Source organism: Haliotis cracherodii, unplaced genomic scaffold (genome assembly GCF_022045235.1).
Source record: "Haliotis cracherodii isolate W230 unplaced genomic scaffold, xgHalCrac1.p SCAF_21, whole genome shotgun sequence".
NCBI classification, from domain to species: Eukaryota; Metazoa; Mollusca; class Gastropoda; order Lepetellida; family Haliotidae; genus Haliotis; species Haliotis cracherodii.
In genome coordinates, this window is record NW_027266277.1 from 6021293 (window position 1) to 6040691 (window position 19399).

At 40.1% G+C, this 19399-nt stretch overlaps 1 protein-coding gene across 3 annotated transcripts in view; it reads right to left on the minus strand.

The window, feature by feature from the left end:
- The window catches only part of LOC139470807 (ATP-dependent RNA helicase DDX19A-like), a 58955-nt gene that overhangs the window by 26168 nt on the left and 13388 nt on the right, over positions 1-19399 (minus strand). For 2 of the 3 annotated variants that reach the window (XM_071253099.1, XM_071253098.1), the window contains exons 2-6: positions 18310-18377; positions 17919-18108; positions 14943-15081; positions 1962-2054; positions 1250-1352 (exon numbers count right to left, since the gene is read on the minus strand). In XM_071253099.1, the coding sequence (XP_071109200.1) occupies positions 1250-1352; positions 1962-2054; positions 14943-15081; positions 17919-18108; positions 18310-18363 (579 nt within the window). In that variant the 5' untranslated portion in view covers positions 18364-18377. The remainder of the gene's footprint in view (positions 1-1249; positions 1353-1961; positions 2055-14942; positions 15082-17918; positions 18109-18309; positions 18378-19399) is intronic. The other variant, XM_071253100.1, reaches the window with a different exon arrangement.

Below are 19399 nucleotides of genomic sequence, written 5' to 3' on the forward strand. Positions count from 1 at the left end.
ACATATTATTTACCAGGAAAAGTGCACAAAAACAACAACAACAACAGATTTTGAGTCCAATACTAAAGATATTGAGCGCAGCTGACAACTATGTTTGCCATGACAAGAAGGTAAGTGTGGTTGGTGACCCCTTGTGAGTACCCACTAGTGAGGAGGCACATCTTGGGTTCTGTGTTATGGGATTGAAGATAATAAGTGTACAATCAGGATAAGAAATAATTACATATTATCATACAAAAACGATATCCGTTGGGGTCATATGCGGATAGAGATGCAAATATCAAAGGTTGAGGAGGGACTACTTCCAGTGTTTATAAACAAACATTGCGTCGCCCTTGTCATTCGGCAATTGAGTCAGATTTAACCATCAGGAATCTGGATAAACTACAGGGATAATTGCTATCATTATCAAAAGAACAGTCTAATATACTGAAAATCAGTGTCTAACTGTGACGCAGCTAAGGCATTTTATAAGTTTTGGCAACTTTGGAGATATAAATTTCGAAACAATTTTGCGAGGGCACTAGGCCTAGCCAAGGGGGATCAGTAGCCATATCTGTGCTTGTAAACCTCTGTGGCTTGAAACGTTTTCAACAAATTAAAATAGTTGGATTTGGCCAAAATATATTTGAATTGTTACCTTGTTTTATTTTGTCGCTGTGTGTACATCTGACAGCATTTCTTAACGTTATGACAGGACAGGCCGACTGTCAACAACGTCTGAACGTGGCCGTGACGTCTCATAGACTAGGGTTAGAGAAGCTTTCCTTTGGCAAAGGGCAGTTACTCTTGCGGACAGATTGATGGATTGCCACGAAAGGCAAGTAAAAACAATTGTTGCTTTGCATATATGTTGCTTTCGCCACTGTGTAAGAAACAGATTTCAGTTGGAACTATATTGGCTACTGTCACTGTCCAACTGACACATCACTTACCCTGTGACGTAATAAATATTAATGGCACATTCCAGGAAAACACCCAATGTTTTGGTAATGTTTAAGAGAGAGGGAAAGTGATTTTCAAGCACAGAATCAAAGAAGGACATTATGTGATAAAGAGGTTATCATGCTTGTGTGTTTAGGGATGGTAAATATCCTATGTTAGGAATAAACACGATGTATTCACAAAGCTTGCTAAATACAATGTTTATTCCTAATGCAGGATATTTACCATCCCCAAACACACAAGCGTGATTTAACCTCTATTTATTCTTTGGCACAAACATAAACATCACAGGCAGTAGTCTCACCTGCACATTATCGATGGATGTGTCACATCTGCTCAGCATGGTGAGAACAAAGGCTGCAGTTTTCCCTGTACCACTCTGACTCTGGGCAATCATGTTCACAGGCCTGAAAACATCAGTACTATTATCTATGCCAATACAGGATATTCATTACATATGAACACAATTCTAAATACACAAAAATATGAACTGATCTTCAGATTTTGTGAGTTAGCAATATTCTAGCTATCAGAGTGCCCTGTATATTATCAAGTCTTGATGAGACAAAACAGTGATAGAATAGTATGATCTATGTCCTACACAACTGAGGTAAGATGACACACAATCAGCCAAATGACACAATCTGCATGACAAGTGGAAAGTATGTGGAAACACATAAATGTGAGCTTGAGCTTGTTAAGTTAGAGACCCTCTGTTTTATTCTTCAAATCTCATAAAAAGCCTATAACCTTTCCATGCCGTCTTGATATTTCATATCAAAAGATATACATCTAATTGCCTTGGAATAAAAATCAAGATATTGGTCAAAAGGAGAAACCCACACCATACCATCCTTTACATCAGTTCTACCCTATATATATATATATGACAGTACATCTTTACAATAAAGCAAAAACACTTTGACACTGAACATGATGAACAACAGAACAACAGTTTAGATGTCTAATAATAATGCAAACTTAAGATATTTGACTTATTCTAAACTCAGCCTTACGGATCTGCTAATAATGTTGGTAGAGCTGTTTCTTGGATTTTGGAGGGAGCATTGAAACCCATGTCGTAAACACCCTTCAGCAATTCTGGTTTCCTGCAAGAAGATGAACATTGGTTGTAAAAGTCAAACATATCTGATGTTCACGTGCAGTCATAAGAGAACAATGTAGCACAGTAATTAAAATTCAGACCAATGTTCCATGAGTACAGAACAAATTCGCGTTATCCACGAAAAAGTTACAATATGCTTGTGCAGCAGGCCATAGCAGGTAAGACTAATTGGGCCTCTAGAGTTAAATTACTTTTGTACGCCTATGGCTTTGGCTACGTATGGGAAAATCAGCATCTTGTTATTTCTATTTCATTTATTGATGAGTTCATACAAAGATTAAAATGCTCTTATGAACAAGATTGGCATTTTGCTTTGACCAATAGCCCCAAGTATTCATCATATCTTTGTTATAAATTTAGGTTTAGCAGGGAATTTTATTTATTGGCTATTACAATCAATAAGTTTCGCGTTGCACTGGCACGTTTTAGAGCTAGCTCCCACTCGCTCCACATAGAAACCGGGAGATATTTTGGTATCCCAAGACAGCGAAGGTTATGTATGGTTTGTAAAACAGGCTATGTTGAGTCTGAATACCATTTTGTATTGGTTTGTGAAAAATATTATGCTCTCCGAGTGACACATATTCCTCAAAAATATTATGTAAATCCATCAATAGAACAATTTTACATACTTATGTCGTCTCCGCATCAGTCAACAATTAGAAGTCTGGCTTGTTATATTTACCACGCTTTTAAGTTAAGGAATTCATTTTTGCAGAAGTAATATTCTTTATCTATGAATGCCTTGCTGTTGTGTATTTAGGTGTACACAGTTGTATTTTTATACATGTCTGGTGAACCGAATTGTACTATGGGCCGCTGGCCCACCCATGTACTGAATAAACAGATTAGAGTACAGAACAAAGAGAAATACAACATTTCTCTATTGTTTGGTCTACAGCTCAGGCCTGGGGTTGGATCATTCTCATTGGCTCTTTGCACTGGCCATCAGATAGCGATGTACTAGAAGCTGAAGCAACTTGCAGTGTTGGCAAGTACTCGAGAAACTAGTGCCACAGCACTGCAGCTCACCTGGATATGCAGTCAACAGTTGGAAATGTCAACACAGACAGCCACATAACAAAAGTTGATGAGAATGTTGATATTCAAATATTTTCTGACTAAACACTCAGGAAAAACCAACAATAAAATCTCCCTGAATTTAACAATTTCAGAGCAGGGTTCACACAGACATATGTGCATTTGGAGAGAAACATTGAACCTGTTGAAGGGCATGGGCAAAACATGGTCAAAAGTGAAATATTTTACATAAAGGACTTGTGTTGAATATCTCTACAAACAAAACAAATACCAAATATCATAAATTTTGTACAAAATAGATATAGAGGTTGTATGGTATGGTTAAACGGGTATATTAAGCTTGGGGGGCTGTTGTTAGATACTGTCAGGTAACACCATAGGAACAGGTTAGAGTCAGGGAGGCTAACTGGGTATGGCTGAAAGCTGCGGTGCTACAATAGGGAGGTCAGGGGTAGCTTGGTCATATTAAACAGCTGGGCAGGGTTGTAGTTGCACAGTCAGCAAGAATCAGCCTATTATTCATACAAGGTTCCAGAAATGGACTGACAGTGATGAAGCTTCTCACTGAGGTTGGCGTAAGTCTTTGCATTTATTTGTTTCAAGTCATCTTCCCGAGGCAAGAGATATAACTGACTATAAAAGTCAAGTTTCCACCCTTGGCGAACTAGGCTGGAATTCCTGGGCACGATCGTAGCGCCACCAGTGGTTATTATGAGTTATGTCCCTTCTAAGCCTCTCCTATGGACCAATCCCATTCCATCACTTGCTTTTGTTTCAAACAAAATGGCGGCGCCTGGTCAAGACTCTGATTGATAATAAAGATTTATATTTTGATAAAACGGTTCTTACATCGCTAAGTACATCAAATCACGCGGGCACCTTGATTAAAAGTATGAAAAGGTTTGGAAATTATTTGCTGACAACTCGTTAGTCCAGCCAAAATGTAACTCCATAATACCAGCCTAGTTCAGCAAGGGTGGAAACTTGACTTTTAAAGTCAGTTAACTCTTTTGCCTCAGGAAGATGGTTTCATGTAGGATTGTGTATATGGCGGATAGGATTTTAAGTTATGTAGTGTAGTTTTTAGATGTAATTATATGTAATAATGAGAAGGCACTTCCACTCAGTTTATATTTCAGTGTTCCACTGCATTTTGATGCATTTCTTTATTCTGCTACATTGTATTGTAAGGTGACATACACCTTAATTAACTATCGGTGCTTATATGATATTGTAGTGTCCCGGAACTGGCCGGCCACCCCTATAGTAACATACTGAGGAAGAAGTACCTCCAATACCACGGAAGAGAAGTGTCTCTGATATTCTGAGTGAGTGTGAGTGACATGCACCTCTGTGGGAGTATGTGACGTTGGATGAACACAGACATGACAGCCATGTCACACAGATACCCTCGACTTTGTGGGGAAACCTAGGTGTGAGGAACACCACATTGTTATACAGAGCAGGCAGGCGTCCTCTAGTGTAACAGTGCAGTGACATTGAATATACATGACAAACTATAAGTTGATGTATCGATTCTTATTTGAAAGAGACAGTAGTGTCATTTCTATATGAACATCCATGTTGTTAATAATTATTAACATTATTAATGATTACTTATGCATTTGCATGGTGTGTATTAGTGTTGTTATTGGGATATTGGTATCAGTAGGAGTATTGTAAGCAGTAGAATATTAGTAGAAGTATTGTTAGAAGTAGAATATAAGTAGTAGTATTGTAAGCAGTAGAATATTAGTAGTAGTATTGTTAGCAGTAGAATATTAGTAGTAGTATTGTTAGCAGTAGAATATTAGTAGTAGTATTGTTAGCAGTAGAATATTAGTAGTAGTATTGTTAGCAGTAGAGTATTAGTACAGTGGTCCCTCGCTACAACGCTACCAATGGGGTCCAAATAATTGGTGGGCGTTATAGACGATGAGCCGTTTAAACGAGGCGGAGGCAGGGGAGCGCGCTCGATCAATCTCACGATCTTCGCCTTGTCTCGCACATTGCAATAAAACAAGTTGTTCACGGTTCATAGTGTAAAAATATATCCATTATGTTTTCGCCGTTTGTTATTATTTACAAGCCTTCACTGTCTCATTCAAAGTGAAAGTACTCTACTTACATGAAAATATTGATCGATAATGGTAGTAACAGACGCTATGAGTGAAGAGCCAATCACAATTCATTACGCAAGTACAGAGTGTTTCAGTGGCATTGACTGGTCATGTTGCTTTAAAAACGGAAAACGAGAGTTTTGACCAGCACTAGAATTTATTACATGTGCGCATTCATACACATTCATACAAATATAGATACACATTCAAGCCAGATTAATTGGTTTGATATGGTTACTTGATCCGAATCAAAAGGAATGACCGTCGTGTTGTGACAGCAACTACATGTAAGTTGACAGTATCGCCTCAAATTGGTTCTCTTTTATTGCATGCATGCGCTTCTAAATCAAAGGATGTATAGTGTGAAAAGTTAACTAGCAGAACAATCGTATGTTTTCAAACAGATTATTAGAACTCCATTCAGCAATAAACATATGCAATGAGAAGCCTTATGTGCAAATGAACATTGAACAACAATAAAATCATGTCTCGGTAAAACTCTCAGTATAAAAAGTGTACATAAATTTTGGGAGCCATGCGTTACCGCGGGTAGTAACCGAGGTAGCGCTTTATCAAAGAGCGCAATAGCGATGGATCACTGTAGAGGTATTGTTAGCAGTAGAGTATTAGTATCAGTTGCAGTATTGTTAGCAGTAGAGTATTAGTAGTAGTATTGTTAGCAGTAGAGTATTAGTAGTAGTATTGTTAGCAGTAGAGTATTAGTATCAGTAGTAGTATTGTTAGCAGCAGAGTATTAGTATCAGTAGTAGTATTGTTAGCAGTAGAGTATTAGTATCAGTAGAAGAAGGCTGTCGAGATAAAAAAACGGGTTTTTCGGATCAAAAACAATGTTTTATTGGTCTGTTTTCAGTCGTACAAATGGGTATCTCTCATACCCTCATGTCTAGTCGCATGTTTAAAAGGAAGCCAGAAGCTGGAATGTAAACATTAAACTTGTTTCCGTCCGGTTGCGCACACACCTCCCTACATCTTCCGAGGCAAGGGAGTTAACTGACTTTAAAAGTCCAGTTTCCACCCTTGCCAAACTAGGCTGGAATTACTGGGCTCGATTGTAGCGCCACCAGTGGCTATTACGAGTTATGTCCTTTCTATGCCTCACCTATTGACCAATCAATGCATTTGCTTCAAACAAAACGGTGGCGCCCAGTCAAGACGATCTGATCAATAATCAAGATCTATATTGTGATAAAATGAATAACGTGCATCAAATAACGTGAGCACCTTGATTAAAAACATGAAAAGATTTGGAAAATATCTGTTGACAACGAGTTAGCGGTGTGAATTGTTTTGTAAAAAATCCTGAAGTCGACCGAAATCTGCATGACACTTTATGAACAGGATTTCGATTTTGTTGCGCGATTTTGATTGGACTATGCATAGACTCATTAGTCAAGCCAAAATGTAACTCCATAATACCAGCCTAGTTCGGCAAGGGTAGAAACTGGACTTTTATATTCAGTTAACTCTCTTGCCTCTGGAAGATGACCTCCCTATGACTGTCACAAATCTCGAAGAATAAGCCATCAAGCAGGACTGGACTGGATTACTTCCCTGTGGGGATGGCTGGGTGGGAACATAGGACTGAAAACAGACCAATAAAACATCGTTTTTAATCTGAAACACCCATGTTTTAGTCTGTTTTCAATCGTACAAATGGGTAGAATTCGACGGAACACTGGAAGGAGGGTCGGGGAAAGTAATCAGGAAGTAACCTCTTTCACGTCAAATGTACCAAGTTCCTCACCCCTGTAGTGACAATAGAACACTCGACCAAATGCACGGACGAGACAAGTTGTTTATCACGAACGCACAGCATGGTTAATGCTCTTCGACACACAACTAATTATCGATGCGACAGGACAACTGCACGCGTCAGCTGAACTGCGATCGAAGTGTGATAGACACATAGTTTAGTTACAGAGCAACTCGCAGTATACAATGTAACTAAAACAGCATGTTTAATGCTCTTCAACCCACAAGTAAGTATCGATGCGACAGGACAACTGCACACGTCAGTTGAATTGCGATCGAAGTGTGGTCGGCGCATAATTTAGTTACAGAGCAACTCGCAGTATACAAGGTAACTAAAAAATACGAGCAGTACTATAAAGTATGGGAAGACGATGCATACACCGAATAACCATAATAAAACAGCCGAAGTACAGCATGCAACAAAAACCATAAGAATGCGTACATTCACCAACAGTTTTTATTGTAACCTGTTATCTGGCACGAGGTGTCGAGCAAAAAGTCCAAAGTGAATAAAGCACAAATTCACTGTCTTTTCTTGTGCCACTACAAGTGGACCAAACTGTTTGCTCATGTTGAAGCTATGGCTCGAACTTCGTGCAGATGAGAGGATGTGGGAGGTGCGAGTCCTTGCGCCTCGTGAGCTCTGAGAATGACCGCTCTCAACCAAAACCAAAATTCACTGTCTTGACTGGGAGATCTGTTGTGCCACCACGAGTGGGCCAAACTGTTTGAGTCCTTCAACATCTTTTGTTGAGATATCTCTGAGATAATGCGAATCAAACACTGAAGCAGATCTCAAAAAGCAGCCCTCGATATAATAGCTTGCTGCGAACAATTACTGTGGAGTGCTAATGTTGAAGCTATGGCTCAAACTTCTTTGATGAGAGGAGGTGGGAGGTGGGAGGTGCGAGTCCTTGCGCCTCGCAAGTTCTGAGAATGACCGCTCAGAGAGAGTATTATGTGTAATCTCTTTCTTTGCATTGGTTGAGAGCGGTATGAACAGCCGTCGAAAATGTTGTCATCGCTGTTTAGATCGCTGCAGGTAAAGACGAAGCACACGAACTGGGCACAGGGTGAGAACAGCGTGATCATGAGGGCCCATAATGGTAGACAAGGAAGGAATGTGGAACATTCTCGAATCTTGTCCAGGAAGTTGATTTTTTGCTAAAAATATCCCATCTGAGACCAAGATGGACGTTGCCATGGTTACACTGATTGAACGTAATCTGATTGACATCAATGGCATGTATTTCCGATACTTGAGATGACCGGAAATAGACTAAGAACTCCGCCACCTGTGAAAAATGGAGAAAGTGGTCCACTTGTCATCGTACAGCTTACGTGTTGTAACTCGATGTGCCGACGAGACAAGTGCTGCAGCTTTAGCCGAATTTCCCTTCTTCATAAACAAGGTTTTTATCCCTGGATGCAAGTCATCGCTGTGAGGATGAAGAAGGAGGTCGTCTCGATCTGTCAACGGGAACGCTGACTGATCGATGATCTGAAGACGTTCCCAGAATCACATTCTGGTCGGTCAATAAGTCGCGACCAAAGGCAGACGTAGGCTGGCCGTTTTACGAACTTTCTCCAGTATCGATGGTAACAGCGCCGTTGGCAGAAACGCGTAAGCATCTAGACCCTCCCATGATATCGCTAGAGCGTCGTGGTCCCATGCCCGTGGGTCTGGAACCGGCGACACGAATCTAGGAGGGCGGTTGTTGTACCGGGTTGTGAAGAGATCTACTTGGGGCAACCAGAGTCGGTCTGTCAGCAGATGAAAGACTGTCGGATGGATCATCCACTCAGTTGGAGACAGCGTGGATGGTCTCGACAGGGCATCGTCTATTTGTCTGAGCCGACCAGTCCTTGTTTTAGCCCCTTAATGCCGAGCGCCAGGCAGGGTAACAACATGTACCATCTTTTAACGGCTTTTGGTATGACGTGGCCGGGGATCGCACCCCGGACCTTCCGCTCTCCGGGCGGACGCTCTACCACTAGGCCACGGAGGCAGTCAAAAAAGGGCCGCCGACCGAGTCGTTTCCTGTTTGTTGATGCAGTGGATGACTGTGGAGTTGTCCGACTGTATCATCAGCCGTTTCCGACGGAATCGAAGTTTCCAGAACTCGACCGCCACTCTCTTGCGGGACTGCTGTCGAGGCATGTCCCTACGAAAGGCCCGTTGCACATTCTCGTGTCGATAATGTTGTCATGTGCAGTCGATGTAACCATGACGACATGCCGTAGTAACCTGGCCCAATACATATCAGGACTAGGCGAGGACGTCCGAGATCCACTGTTGCATACAGGTGAAGATCAATGGCACCGTCCTTTCTTCGTCGTCCTGGGGGTCTTTCTCCTCAAAGTACACTGAGAGGGCCTCGAGCGCTGTCGACAGCATAGCAAGCGGTTGTAGGTGGTGACAAACAGCAGTATCCATGGATTCCAAATGCCTGTCTTCTACAAGAATCTTGGAGGGCGCTGGTTTCTTGAAGAGTAGCCCCCAATCCAAGTCCCTACTCATGTGTGACGAAAACGGCATGCCATAGATTGGGTAACGCGATCGAACAGGCGGTTCTGGTCCATATGTTGAGCCATGGCTCTGAAGACATCGGGAGGAGAATACTGAAGAGACTGCGGCGTATCTCCGACCTTAAAGCCAGCACACGTTAGTGTGTCATCATCTTTTGATAACTCAGGCAGAAAGTGAGATAGCGAAGCCATAGCAAGGCGTGGATTGTGTAGACATAGATGAAGGTACTGGTGTACTGGTCGATGTTCCATGGACCTCCAACGTAGTCGAATCCTTCTTGGTCGACGCCGTCGAGGCGAGTACCGTCGCCGTGTTCTGGGCTATCAAAGCCAGGTCGATATGAAAGTGAGACGAGGGTGTCGATCGATCATTATCTCTAAGACGCTGATCTCCCCAAAACTCCCTTCGAGAGCGTCCCCCGTGGAGACGAGGGCTACAAACCCCATCGTAGTTATCGTCCGAATCAACTCTCGATGACCTCGAAGGCGACGAACGTCCTCATGTCGTTTACTGTCTGTCGACGAGGCACTCGACCTGTCGTCCCGGGAATGGGAACGACTTGTAGAGAAGGATCTGTGTTCGCTGTCGACCTGCACGACGTCCATATCGTCATTGGTAGGACGAGAGACGGACGACTGGGGACGGTAGTCCCCTCATGGTCCTCGTCATGAGCCTGTCCCGTCGTAACACGGAGGGCTGAGTGACGCTCTCAATCAACCGATTGACGAAGATCAGTTTTTTCGTGCGGTATCATCAGCAGGCGAACGGTCACGTGTCTTGTCGAAAACATAAGTTGACTGAGGCGGGTCTTTATCAAATGATTTCTTGGGTGTGGCCAAAGTGCCACCACCAGGGCCAGATGTAGAGGGTGCAGAGTCCAGTTTCCTTTGACACGAGGCACAGAAGCCCAACATGTTGCCACGATTATAATCAAGTCAAACAGTGAAACGCGTGTTGAACACAAACAATGGATTACCAAGGATTACATTCCAGGAGTCTACAGGTAAGACATATTATTATTACTTTATTAGAACAACAACTGTAGACACTTGATAAGTACCAGTAGAATACAAACTAGAAGTCTATCGCGAAAGTCCTTTCTCGAGCGACCAGCTCAGAGGCGCGCTGAGAGATTTGTGACATGTCATAGGGAGGTGCATGCGCAACCGGACGGAAACAAGTTTACGTTTACATTCCAGCTTCTGGCTTCCTTTTAAACGTGCTACTAGACGTGAGGGTATGAGAGATACCCATTTGTACGACTGAAAACAGACTAAAACATGGTTTTATAAAGGTGATAAGGTCTTAATGGTTGAATCATATAGATATATATTTTGGAATAATTTTCTGATGTTCAGGTAAAATGAATAAATGTATTCTAGCTTTATCATCAAGAGGTAAATTAAGGTTAAAATTACAGGCAATTTTTACAATTCTATTTCTGCATGGAACTTTAGAATTTTTGGACATATTAAATATTTTTCTTGCTCAAACCACAATGGATATCAGTATCATCACTAAGCTGTTAATAGCCTAAAAACGTGTATGTTTTAACAAGTGGTGACATAAAAACCCATGCCTCCATTCGAAGCAACATTAGAAGAGCGTTTAGCGCTGCCAATGAAATATTTGGAAGCTTTGTTTTGTGAAAGATTTCTTTCTTTATTGTGAGTGAGTGAGTATGGTTTATGCCGCTTTTAGCAATATTCCAGCAATATCATGGCAGGGGACACCAGAAATAGTTTTCACACATTGTACCCATGTTGGGAATTGAACCTGGGTCTTCGGCGTGACGATCGAACGCTTTAACCACTAGGCTACCCGACCACCCCTCTTTCTTTATAAGTATCTATACACCAAATCCTTGATCCATAATGACTCACTGGTTCCACAAGGTTTTCAAATAGTTTCTTAAAAACAGAATATGACATGCCTCCAGCTACATGACATTTTGTGATTGAAGATGATAGGGCACGAGTTGCAGATTTACATAATTCTCTAGCAGTCTTCTTCATGTCTCGGGGCGGTCAGGTAGCCTAGTGGTTAAAGCGTTGGCTCGTCACGCCGAAGACCCGGGTTCTCTTCCCGACATGGGTACAATGTGTGAAGCCCATTTCTGGTGTCCCCCGCCGTGATATTGCTGGAATATTGCTAAAAGCGGCGTAAAACCATACTCACTCACTCACTCTTCATGTCTCATTTACGTTGGTCCAAGGTATCAAAAAGATTAGATATAATCAACAGTGAGACTGTTATATTAAAAATCAAACCGTGATCTGTGTTGGGAAGGGTTTCTCAAACGGGCAACAATTGGTTTCTTCTTATTCACTGTCAACTGCCATCTATTAGTATTACATCAGGCACCAGGTACGGTGAGTGTCCACATCAGACCATTTGGATTATGTAAGGATAAGAATTTATGGATGAACAACTTCTTTCATACAATTTAAGAGTGACGTTTCGGTGTAGGTTCTAACACCGTTATCAAGCAAGTGATTTACTGAGTTACTGACTTACTTACTTATATTAGAGATTTTATGTGTGCTTTCCGACTCCAGCGTATTTTGCACACGGGCCAAGCCAGGCCATTTAACAATGTGTTTCCGAAAAGGGAAAAGTTGTTTGGCAACCCAGTAGGGGGGTTTTAGTGGTTGCTTATATAGAATTTGGAAATTTTGAGATTTGGAATAAATGCCGAGAGGGTTTGGGAGGAGAACTAAGGGAGCTGGGTATGGCAGTATGTTTGTTTAAGTGATTTGGATCTGGTAGTTTATTGGGTTTTTAAATGCGATTTTTATTAGTCCTGTCTTGATTAAGAATACGCCAAAGGCTTTGAATTTTCCTAGTTTATTTTGTGCGTTTAGGATTGCTTCTAGAGTAAGAGCCTTATTCAGATTGAGTAGTGTAGTTCGGTGTGTTAGGTAGTGGGTGCAGTGGATGAGTGCGTGTTCTGGGGTTTCTAGTTGTTTGCAGTGTGGGCAGTTTCCTGTTGCATGTTTTTTTATTATTTTGAGGTGGTTATTTAGGTTGGTGTGTCCTGTTTGGAGTTTAGTAATTATTCTGTTGATTTTGGGGGACGGATGTAGAATTTTTGGTTTGGTTAGGTTTTTTTTGAGAACTTTTTGATTTGGCTATTTGAGTTTAGATATAAGTTATGCCATTTGAGTGATTTTTTGCTTGTGGACACTTTTAATTTCTGATTTTGACACGGGTAAGTTTAAGCTTATTTCTGGGATATTAAGGGATAGTTTAGCTGCTTTGTCGGTGTTTTCATTGCCATATATTCCTACATGGGCGGGGATCCAAATGAATACTATTTGTTTGCCTGCCTTTGTTAAGTCGTTTGAGCTTTTTAGTATTTATTAGTTTAGGGCGTTTTTGGGTGTTTTTATTTTGGAGGGCTTGCAGTCCACTGAGCGAGTCGGTAAGTATCAAAATTTCTTGGTGTTTTTTAGATTGTTGATTATGAGATTTACAGAGTGTGGTTGGCAAGTATATATACAAGCAGGAGGCATTGTTTATACAGTAGAGTACATATTGTTATACTGGAGTAGAGAAGCCTGTTACGTACACACAAGGGTAACGTTGACAATCATAGGTGAAGTCAGTGACATAAACAAAGGATGAAGCCATTAATATAAACAATGGGATTATGGTTGATTGGGGTCTTTGGGAGGGGGGTATGTAACAACAGCTGGAGTAATAATAGCCGCACTCTGTAAATCACTTGCATGATAACGGTGTTAGAACCTACACCAAAACATCGCTCTTAAATTGTAATAAAGAAGTTGTTCATCCATAAATTCTTATCCTTACTTAGTACTCCAACTTCTAAATGCCTATCAAAGAAGTCATTTGGATTATATTAATTGGATGTTAGTACTTTTAGATAGGGGTATTATGGTATGGCAAAATTATTATATAAAGCTGTTGTAATGTTGTTGTTAGATACTGTCAGGTAAAACAGAGAAGCATGACTGGGTATGGCTGATAGCTGGGGAGTTCATTAGTGTAACAATGGGGACTTCAAACTAATGTATACAGAAACAATGGCAGTGATAATTTGCCTCCTTGCTTTTAACACCACAACAGTTTCACCTAAAAATGATCAGTTTAAAACACAGTATAAAAACAAAACAGACTTTATTGCAGTTAATATTTGTCCACAGATGACAATCTTTCATAATTTGTACCACAGTGTCTATTTACAGTATCAAATGCCTTTTTAAGGTCAACAAGTGTAACAACAGCATGTACTCTTCTGTCTTGTATTAAAGTTGCCGATGCATAAAAATTTGAAAAGCCATTTTGTTCACCTTTCAATAAGTCATGCTTTTCCAGTCACTCTGTTAGTCTTGTACTCAAAATATCAGCATGTATACTTTACAAGGTACTGAAATTAATGTGATGTCCCTAAGGACTATATTGTTATGGATTTTGAACTTTACAGTTCTCAATTTATCTGAAGTTGACAAATACAGAGAGTAAGTGCTGCTGCTGTGCTACCCCATAAAGTATTGGGTGCACAACCTGTCCTGGTGCACACCTCCCACAAACACCTGTATTGTCACTCAGTACAGTCATCTGGCTTATGCCTCTAGCATGTCTAGTGTAGCAAGCTCCAAACCATCTCCCAAGGCTTGAACTGTTATGTGATGTCAAACCAGGTGCTCCACATGGATGTGACCTGGCTGCCTGGCAGAACTTAATATTTCTAGATACACTTATACGACTTATGAGACTCACTATTTTGTGCTGAATGTTTTAATATATATTATATTTTGTGCGTTTGTTTTCGATCATCATAAGTAAGCTCAAAACAACGCTTTAAAGCGAGCATATTGCAACTACATGTATGAAAGTTTAATGTTGCAAGATTATTGCAATTCTATAGCGATGTCCATGCAAGTGTGTGTCTGTCTGTGTCTGCACTAGTCCCGACTAAAGCCAGTTTTATAGAGCTAGCCAACTGAGACACAACGCTGCAGTTTAACATGGATACCCTATTCAGACACAGTATACTGATTCCAAGCAGACAAGTTCTTGTTTTATCCCCGTAATGCCAAGCGCCACACAGGGTAACAACCATCTTTTTTCACGTGTTTGGTATTACGTGGCCCAGGTTCAAACCACTGACCTGCCAGTCTCTGGGCAGATGCTCCTCATCTATAAGACCATGGTGGTGGTCTACTATAAAAGGACATGCAGGGTTGCCATGATAACAATTTGACAAACCATGTGAAGTGAAGTTTTGATCCTGTTTTTGTGAAAACAAATATCAGTGTACTGTCATCACAAGGTCAAACATCTGTCCACGAGACATTCATGCCCTTGATGCAAACTATCATTTTAACACATTTGTTGAATATTACACATGGATGAATTTTAAACCAATGAAATGACTTACAAATTCAAGGCTTCAAAAGACTTGACAGAGTAGAGAGGGTTGTTAGGATCTTTTCTGAGGACCTCAATGTCATGTTTTGTCTTGACTAACTGGCTACGAAGCAACTTCCGCAGATAAGATTCATCCTCCTTGGTGGTCACTACAAAGAAAATAGTGGCGCAGCACTGTAGTTCACAGGCTTATTCCATCAACAGCTTGACATGTTCACATAGACAGCCATTAGATAAAGAATGGTGTCAAACCTTCTTAGTTTGGTAATGCCAATTGAAATATCTATGACTTCTAAATTTGCCGAAACTAGAGACACTTATTTCAATTTTCCCTGTTCTATTCTAATAGACAGTTTTGAAGCAACATGAATACAAAAGTCACATAATTTCAAAAATGTTATTCAAAGTGGTCTACTTGTAATAATTTGCTGAAAAGTTGATGGAACATATGGGAAACTGAATAAATAGTACATGTATTCTGTAAACAAAAATCACTTTAAAATGAAAACTGTACCCATGACTGATTCATTGATTCCCTGCACTTGAATATGTCAGGTTGAACTTCGGCCCAGTGGCACACTATACAAGTTTACAGAGGTCATTAATGGTGTTCCTGATGATCATCCTACCTTCACATCAACTAGTCGGTCAGTTTCTTCAGTAGTCAATCATGATTGGGCTAATACCATCAACATGAGCAAGAGCAAGCTTATTCCATGGTGGTAAATTTATTTAATTCTATTTAAGATGTAATGGAAAGGGCCATTGTAAGGACAGGTGGTAAAGTTCCCCTTGTACAGTCCTGTAACCAATTAATAGAGGGAGGCACTAACTTCCCCCTACAGTCCCAAGATATAGCAAGCAAAATTTGATGACTTAATCACATGGTAATAAGATGATCATTTTGAAGCGATCACAAGACTAGATCCTCAAAAATAATGTATAGTCAAAAACCAAAGCTGATCTTAACTGCGATCATGGTGATTCAAGATTTCACCGTCAGTTTGCTGTAGAAGCTACATTGTATCTGGGTGCTGCAATGGCAATGTGGCTGCCTTCTTGAATGGGTTAGCGCCCTCCTCAAGGATCGATGGGGCATTAAACAACTTATGCCACATGAGCCACCATACGCGATACACTTTTACACAACAATGCAAAACATTGAACCAAGTCTTTCTCCAACTGAATCACTCTAGCTTCAGCACAGATCACATGCTAGGTCGTTACGAAGAATAACAACCTCCCTAAACAATGGACATTACGCACCCTAGTGGAACAACAGCTGGGTATCTACAGCAACACAGGATCTGCCATTACAAATAAATTTCTGTTTGTGGATTAAAAGAACCCTGTTCACCCTTCATTTGTGCGAGACTGGCAGATATAACAAACTTACTTTTTTGGTCCCGACTATTTGCTGTAGTTATGCTGTATATATATATGCTTATAACGAACTACGGTTATAACAAACTAAAATTAGTAGTCACTTTGAGTTCGTTATAACCGTACTTTACTGTACCTGAGGTTCCACAGGGTGGGAAGTGTTGGTTCTCACGACAGTTAAATGCTGCAATACTAAACATAACATAATCTAAAATAGTGTGCAGTTACTTCCCTTTACATGTGCACAGCTTTACTGTTCATCTCTTGTGATGGTCATGCCGGCAGTAGAAGTTTGTGTGCTTCTTTTGCCTTTTGCAAATTTGTTCAATGAAAACTTGAAATTTACGATAAAACAGCACTAGACATAATGATTCACAAAATTAATTGTATTTGTGTCCCTAGAGAACAAAAGTTAAAAAGGAGTCCAAATGAAGTCTACAATGATTTGGCAAGTCTAGATTGCCTCAGCTCTAGGAAATTAAGGATTGTTGTGGGCTCCATTTGGATTATTAATTTTGTAGATATATATGTTTAAATAAGATAACTTTATCCTGGGACAAAATTTCAGTCTATTGTGTACTGTATTGCTGGACATTGTTTCGTAAGCAGAGATTAAGATTACATGTGTATTTGTCTTGTAAAATAACCCGGAAATAGCAATCAGCTGTTCACACATTTTCTCCCTGATCTTAGGGTGATTTAATTTTAGAAATACAGGTCTAATATCATGGCCAATATCAAAAATGAAAAGAAATTTCACTACAGTGACAGGAATACCGAAGACTCAAACAATTTATGTTCCTTTCAAAGCGAGTTTATGGTGAATTGATGTGATTTGCCGATCAGTTTATACACTTTTTTTTATGAAATTAATGTCAACAATACCGAGTGAAATCTAGGATGAAAGTAATATCATGGTTTACAAACAAAAGTCCAGATACACATTGGTTGGTTGGTTGGTTTGTTGTTTAACCCCGCACTCAGCAATATTCCAGCTATATGACGGCGGTCTGTAAATAATCGAGTCTGGGCCAGACAATCCAGTGATTGATATCATGAGCATCTATCCTTGCAATTGAGATCGATGACATGCATCAACCAAGTCAGCGAGTCTGACCACCCGATCCCGTTAGTCGCCTTTTTCGACAAGCATAGTCACCTTTTATGGCAAGCATGGGTTGCTGAAGACCTATTCTACCCCGAATCTTCACGGGTGAGATACACAATGAACACTTTTATAGCCAAACAGTGTATTAACGGGACTACTTTACATACTTCTGTACGGATTTGTTGACATGTTACTTTCAGTGTTGCGAGCTCACAATAATGTTTTCGCGTTGTGAAATAGATTTGAAACTCATAGTATGCATGTATTATGCACACACTGGAAGTCAAATATTGTATTTCACTAATCTACTAATACATATATGTAGGAGGCCCTTACCCAGGTTGATTGCACACAACTGTTTATTTGGTTAGATACTACATGTACTAGTTCCAACAACCAAATGAGAAAAACGCTATGCTCCCGCACACTATTTTCAAAAGCCATTGCCTGAGAACCAATTCTTTTATATTTCTGAGCCTAATGCTCACTTTGTACCTTTCTCCTCTGCAGCATCCTCAGCAGGTTTTGCTGTAGCTTCAACTGGTTTTGCTGAAGTGTCTGCTGGTTTTGCTGAAGCATTTGCTGTAGCGTCGGTGTTGGTAGTGTCTTTCGAGCCGGATTTACTTGTACCATTTGATGCTTCAGTATTGGCCGATTCATTCTTGTTGATGGCCAGTTTTTCTACCTATTAAGCGAAAACACAAAACACAAATGACTGGAACTGGCAAACCTAGCATGCTGTAATCAGGGTTCGTCACAAATATATTTAAATATCAAATGCCTCACTTAAGTTAATATATTTCAGTAAATTTTAAAATGAGGTATCCCTTAAGTGTGATCTCAGTATGGATGAAACTGTCAAAGAGTATGCGTGCAGTGACTCTACCTGATTGGCTAGCCCCTTCTCCTGGGCATCAACTTCATCTCCCCAGTCAGACATGGTTGCTCCTCTGCCTGCAAAAGTCAGAGAAGGATGAAACATATCTTCCTCTCCCTACTTTGGAAATAGACCCAAAATTTATCTCATCAGCAACAAATTTCTTCCAAATTACCCTGGTACATAAGTAGCTCTACAGTCAGCTATTATGTCAACTCTACTATTCTCCAAATATAGCAGGAGGGACAACAGAACTCAAACCATCAACCATACTTTGGTGGAATTCATGAACATCTCGAAACTGGTATCATTAACATGATTATTGAGTTGCCCTTAGTTGGTATTTTTTGGGTTGTTTTTTTTAAATTTTTACTGTTCCCAGAGTTGGAGATTAATACAGTATGTCGTCAAAAACATATTTTGGATATCATAGAATGGCACAATCGCTCATTAAAAAATCAAAGGGTTCGAAACAAACATTGTCCTATTACAAAACCCGAAACGGTTGCAACACACAATCAGACTCAAACATGACATGTATCAACAGAGAGCTAAGAATCAAATACTGAAAATAAAGGTGACCATTTTTTGGTAAAGTTATTTTTGTCATCCTTTTTTGTAGCAATAAATTTCTCGATTGAGTATATATGTTTTTAAATAGTTTTAAAAGAATATCTAATTTCGGTTTGGTTCCTTTATTTCCCTTACATGAATATGCCTTTTTCCCAATAAAACTATATGATTGATTAAAGTATTAGAGTAGTTAGAACCAAACCAAATAAGATATACCTTGTCAATTAATTTTTTGTGGAAGATAATTATTAAGCCAAAGTTCAAGATCATTCCAAAATTGTTCAGTTTCATTACATTCCCAAAAGACATGGCTGATATCTTCATTGACAGCATTACAAAAGCTACAAACACTGTTGTCCACAAGATTCATTGTTAATAGTTCCTTCTTTGTGTGGATAATTCCATGTAGAAATCTGTACTGAAAATCTAAAAGTTTTACATCCTTCAGTTTACATCTCATCTTCCGAGGCAAGAGAGTTAACTGTCTTTGAAAGTCCAGTTTCCACCCTTGCCGAACTAGGCTGGA